A 5,874-nucleotide genomic window follows, 5' to 3' on the forward strand; every position below is an offset into this window, starting at 1 on the left:
CATATGAGATGTGTTTGTAGGTATGTATATATATATATGATAGAGATAGGAGGGGTGGGGAGTTGTTTAGGGTGTAGAAATAGGGTTAGAATTAGGGTAGAATTCGGGTTTGGGCTAATCTAATTTTCTATTTTTTGACTTTATTCTAAGGACCTCGCGCGGGCACGCCATGTACAGCGCGGGCGCGCCGCACTTCTGGAACAATTTTCAGTTTTTGATTTTTTTTATTTATTTTGTTTTTCTTCTTCAGCAAATATACAACAAATGCGTGGGTTGCCTCCCACAAAGCTCTTATTTTACGTCTTTAGCTTGATGTAAAACTTCGAAATCAAGTTGTCGCAAGAACGACGCTCACCACCTCACGGTTCGCCGTATCCCCATAATAATGCTACAACCTCTGACCATTTACTTTGAACGCTTGGTCCGGATTCTTACAAAAAAATTTCACAGCTCCATGTGGAAACACAGTTTTGACAATGAACGGACCTGACCACCGTGACTTAAGCTTTCCTGGAAAAAGTCGGAGACGAGAGTTGAAAATTAGAACTTGCTGACCAGGCACAAATGTCTTGTGCATTAACCTCCTATCATACCATCTCTTGACCTTCTCCTTGTATAACTTGTTATTTTCATAAGCCTGTAGACGAAATTCGTCGAGTTCGTTAAGGTGGAGCATTCTCTTTTCCCCACCAGCTTCCGTGTCAAGATTCAGCTTCTTCAAAGCCCAATATGCTTATGTTCTAGTCCGCAGGAAAATGACACGCCTTACCATATATCAACTGGAAATGAGACATGCCTAGAGGAGTCTTGAATGCTATTTTGTAGGCCCAAACAACTTCATCTAGCCTCAAAGACCAATCTTTCCTTGATGGACTCACAACCTTCTCCAAGATTCGCTTGATCTCTCGATTAGAGACTTGAGCTTGCCCATTAGTTTGATGATGATAAGTTGTGGCCACACGATGATTCACATGATATCTTTCCATTCATGCAGTAAATTTGCTATTACAAAAATGCAATCCTTCATCACTGATTACGACCCTTGGAGTACCGAAATGTGTGAATATTTGCTTATGAAGAAAATTGATCACCACCTTAGCATCGTTGGTTGGCAAAGCTTTAACCTCAATCCATTTAGACACATATTCCACCGCCAAAAGAATATATTGATTATTGTATGACGAGATAAATGGCTCGATGAAGTCAATTCCCCAAACATCAAAAATCTCAATTTCGAGAAGCACATTGAGAGGCATCTCGTCTCTCTTGGACATATCTCCAACTCGTTGGCGGCGATCACATCTCAACACGAACTGATGGGCATCTTTAAACAAAGTAGGCCCAAAAAATCCCTCTTGAAGGATACATACAGCTGTCTTCTCTCCACTATAATGGCCACCATACACAATACAATGACAGTCTCGCAAGATACCCTCTGTCTCATTATACGGAATGCACCTCCTGATAATCTGATCTACCCCTGTCTAAACAAGAACGCCTCATCCCATCGATACCACTTCACCTCATGTAGAAACTTCTTCCTTTGAGCATAAGAGAGTTCTGTGGGGATAACATTATTCATAAGATAGTTCACAATATCTATAAACCATGGTTCTTCTTCTTATACCCCAAAAAGTTGCTCATGTGGAAAAGTTTCATTGATCAACGTCTTATCTTGTGAAGCTTTTCCTTGATCTTCCAAACGTGAGAGATGATCCGCTACCTGATTTTCTGTACCTTTCTTGTCTTTGATTTCCATCTCGAATTCCTGTAACAAAAGAATCCATCGAATCAATCGAGGTTTTGAATCTTTCTTCGAGACCAGATATCGAATAACAACATTATCAATGTAAACTGTCACTTTTGTCCCAAGCAAATAAGATCGAAATTTCTTGAAATCGTAGACAATTGCCAAAAGCTCATTCTCTGTAGTAGTGTAATTCAACTGAGCACCATTAAGGGTTTTACTAGCATAGTAAAGAATATGAAAAATGTTCTTCTTTCTCTGGCCAAGAATAGCTCCACCTGCAAAATCACTAGCATCACACATCATCTCGAAGGGCTCATTCCAATCAGGTGCAATAATAACAGGTGTTGTCATCAAACTCTTTTTCAAACTCTCGAAAGCAGCTAAACATTCTTCATCAAATTTGAAGGGAACATCCTTCTCCAACATATTGCACGGGAGTTTAGAGATTTTTGAGAAGTCTTTGATGAATCGCCGATAAAAACCCGCATGACCAAGAATACTGCGGATTCCTTTAACTGAGATTGGTGGAGGAAGATTTTCAATAACCCCCACCTTGGCCTTATCCACTTCAAGACCTTTTCTAGATACCTTGTTCCCAAGAATGATACCCTAGTGCACCATGAAGTGACATTTTTCTTAATTGAGCACCAGATTGGTCTAAACGCATCTTTTCATCACAAAGCCAATATTATGCAAACATTCAATATAAGAAGTCCCAAACACAGAAAAGTCATCCATGAATATCTCCATATTAGTACCAATCATGTATTAAAATATGGCCATCATGCATCTCTGAAAAGTAGCAGGTGCACCATAAAGTCCGAAAGAAATGCGACGGAAAGCGAAAGTGCCAAAAGGACAATTAAAAGTGGTCTTCTCTTGATCTTATGGCGCAATGCAAATCTGATTATAGCCTACATACCCATCCAGAAGACATTAATACTCATGGCTAGCCAACCTGTTAAGCATCTGATCAATAAATGGAAGAGGGAAGTGATCCCTCCTAGTGGCTTTATTCAACTTCCGATAATCCATGCATATTTTCCATCCTGTGACTGTCCGAGTAGGAATGAGCTCATTCTTTTCATTAGCAACAACTGTAATGCCTCCTTTATTAGGCACACACTGCACTGGGCTCACCCATGAACTATCAGAAATAAAATAGATGATCCCTGCATCTAGCCATTTAAGAATTTCTTTCTTCACTATCTCCTTCATGATAGGATTGAGTCTCCTCTATTGTTCAACGGTTGGTTTACTTCCTTCCTCAAGCAGAATTTTATGCATGCAATAAGAAGGGCTGATTCCCTTGATATCTTCTATAGTCCATCCAATTGCTGATTTAAACTCTCTCAAAATTCTCAAGAGCTTGTCTTCATCACTACCTGAAAGGTCAGATGCAATAATAATATGCAAAGTAAATGCATCACCTAAAAAGGCATACCTCAAGTGATCATGAAGTGGTTTTAGTTCAACTGTGGGAGCTTCCTCTAGATGGTTTGAGACGCTCCTGAGAATTTTTAAGCTCTGATAATCCAAGAGACTCGAATGGTAAGTCCAATCTCCTTTTCCACGGAGATGTATTCAAATACTGTATTTGCTCTTCACCTTTCTCATCTTTACTATCAGATTCCCCTATTAAGGCTCTCTCTAAGGCGTCAGTCCTTAGCAATTGATCAAGCTGAATTCCTTACAAAGTCGACCAACTCTACTTTAAAGCACTATTCTTCATCAGTAGGGAATTTCATTGCAGTGAAGACATTAAGTCCTGATCCTGAACCCTCATAGTAAGCTCACCATTCTGCACATTGATCAGAGTTCAGCCAGTAGCTAAGAATGGTCTCCCCAAGATAATGGGAATCTTCTTATCTTCTTCAAAGTCCAGAATGACAAAATCAGTAGGGAAGATGAGTTTGTCCACCTTAACCAATACATCCTCCACTACACCTCGCGGATAAGTGATGGATCGATCATCCAATTGTAAGGACATGTTTATAGGTTTTGGATCAAGCAGACCAAGTTTCTTAAAGATAGACAATGGCATCAGATTGATGCTAGCTCCCAAGTCACACAAGCACTTGTCAAAAGATAAATTTCCAATAGTTCATGGTATCGTGAAGCTTCCTGGATCTTTAAGCTTATGAGGTAGTTTCTGTTGCAGCACAGCACTGCACTCTTCCGTTAGAGCAATGGTTTCCAACTCCTTAAGTTTAAGCTTCCGAGAAAGAATACCCTTCATCAACTTAGCATAGCTCGACATTTGTTCTAGAGTTTTCGCAAAAGGTATGTTAATATGCAATTTCTTGAAAACCTCCAAAAACTTGGCAAATTGTTTATCAAACTTCTACTTCTGAAGTCTTTTAGGATATTAAGGAAGCGGATAGACTTGTTTATCTCATGTATTTTTCTCAGTAGTAGCGTTTTCAGTAGAAGTCTTCTTCGTTTCCGCTTCGACTCCCTTCTGATCAGCTGTTTCCTCAAGAATTGCATTTTCTGAAGATGGGAAGGGCGCGGGCGCGCCCACCTTCTAGAGAAATTTTCCAGATTCTTCGTTTTGATGATTTTTAGGGCTAGCGACCTTTAAAGACCTCAAGGTGATTGCCTTCAACTGTTCCTTAACTTCCCTCTTGCCTGGATTAGCTTCTATATCACTAGGAAGAGTTCCTTGTGGTCGGTTCAATAAAGCATTGGCAATTTGCCCTATTTGATTCTCCAGAGTTTTGATTGAAACCACTTGGTTTTTGCACATCAGCCTCAACTCCGCCCATTCAGATTTTTCATTCAAAGATGGACCTGCACCTTCATGAGATTGTTGTTGCATTCCATGTGGCTGAAATTATTACCTTGGTGCAAACTGTTGCTGAAAATCAGGATGATTGAAAGGCTTATTTCCCAACTGCTGGTAAGGCTGTTACATACCACCCTGATTATTGCTCCAGATGAAGTTAGGATGGTTGCGATTGTTAGGATGCTAAGTGGAAGGAACTGGTTGCTCCGACCTCTGAAAGTTGCTCACAAACTGAGTTGATTCACTAGATATAGCACATTGCTTCGTCGCATGCGAACCTGCACAAAGTTCACAAACACTAGTTATCTAATAACACCATAGTTGGTCAGAGAATAGGCCTTCATAGTCAACGCTTTGAGCTGAGCAATGATAGCTATAGCTGTATCCACTTCTAGAATTCCAGCTACATTGCCTTGTGGTAGTCTCTGAGTTGGATTCTGATATTTATTAGCGGTCATCATCTCAATTAGCTCATAAGCTTCCTCATAGCTCTTAGCCCATTAAACTCTACATGATGCTGCATCGAGCATAGGTCTTGACTGTGTTCCCAAACCATTATAAAAGCATTTTATCACCATCCAGTCAGGCATTCCATTATGAGGACACTTCCTAAGCATCTCCTTGTAGCGCTCACAGGCTTCACATAGAGATTCACCTGATTTTTGTGCAAATTGAGTAAGAGCATTCCTGATTGCAGTTGTCTTTTCCATATGGAAGAATTTAGTAAGAAATTTCTGAGCAAGGTCCTCCCAAGTAGCAATAGAACCAGATGGTAGAGAGTGCATCCAGCTCTTAGCTTTATCCCTTAGAGAAAATGGGAAAAGTCTCAGTTTCACAGCATCTTCCGAAACACCATTGAACTTGAAGGTGTTGCAGATCTCGATGAAATCCCTAATGTGCATATTGGGATATTATGTTGGATAACCCCCAAACTAGACTGAATTTTATACCATTTGAATCGTGCCAGGCTTGATTTCAAAGTTATTAGCTGCAATGGCTGGTCTGACAAATCTAGACTGAATGTCATTGATTTTTGGTTGAGAATAATCCTTCAATGCTTTCGTTTCTGTAGCTGGTTCTCCCACTGCAATGATCACTTCCTTTTCTACTTCTTCTAGTGTGTCCTTACGAGATTGAGAACGTGTTCGCATACATGCTCGCTCAAATACCTGAAACACACAATCAAAGTATACTTTGTAAGAGAATAATCCAAGTTAGTGAACTTTAACGACCACTGATGACAAGCACATAAACTAAATTTAACACCGATCCCCGACAGCCGGGCCAAAAACTTGTTCGCATAAAACCACGCAAGCATACGCGATCAAAAGTAGTA

General features: G+C 40.1%; 1 protein-coding gene and 1 non-coding gene across 2 annotated transcripts; one reads left to right on the forward strand and one right to left on the reverse strand.

Moving 5' to 3' along the window:
* Window positions 1-388: 388 nt before the first annotated feature.
* On the reverse strand, window positions 389-2,176 carry LOC141680293 (uncharacterized). The gene is made up of 4 exons (XM_074486559.1): window positions 2,026-2,176; window positions 1,628-1,926; window positions 1,095-1,484; window positions 389-715 (listed from the first exon to the last, which is right to left on the reverse strand). Exons 1-4 carry the CDS (start codon window positions 2,174-2,176, stop codon window positions 389-391), a joined length of 1,167 nt encoding a protein of 388 aa, XP_074342660.1.
* A 2,950-nt stretch (window positions 2,177-5,126) lies between these two features.
* Window positions 5,127-5,233, forward strand: LOC141681084 (small nucleolar RNA R71). Its single transcript, XR_012558527.1, has one exon. It is a non-coding gene; the product is annotated as a small nucleolar RNA R71 (small nucleolar RNA).
* The last annotated feature ends 641 nt before the right edge of the window (window positions 5,234-5,874 follow it).

Source organism: Apium graveolens, chromosome 8, assembly GCF_009905375.1.
Source record: "Apium graveolens cultivar Ventura chromosome 8, ASM990537v1, whole genome shotgun sequence".
Taxonomy (NCBI): domain Eukaryota; kingdom Viridiplantae; phylum Streptophyta; class Magnoliopsida; order Apiales; family Apiaceae; genus Apium; species Apium graveolens.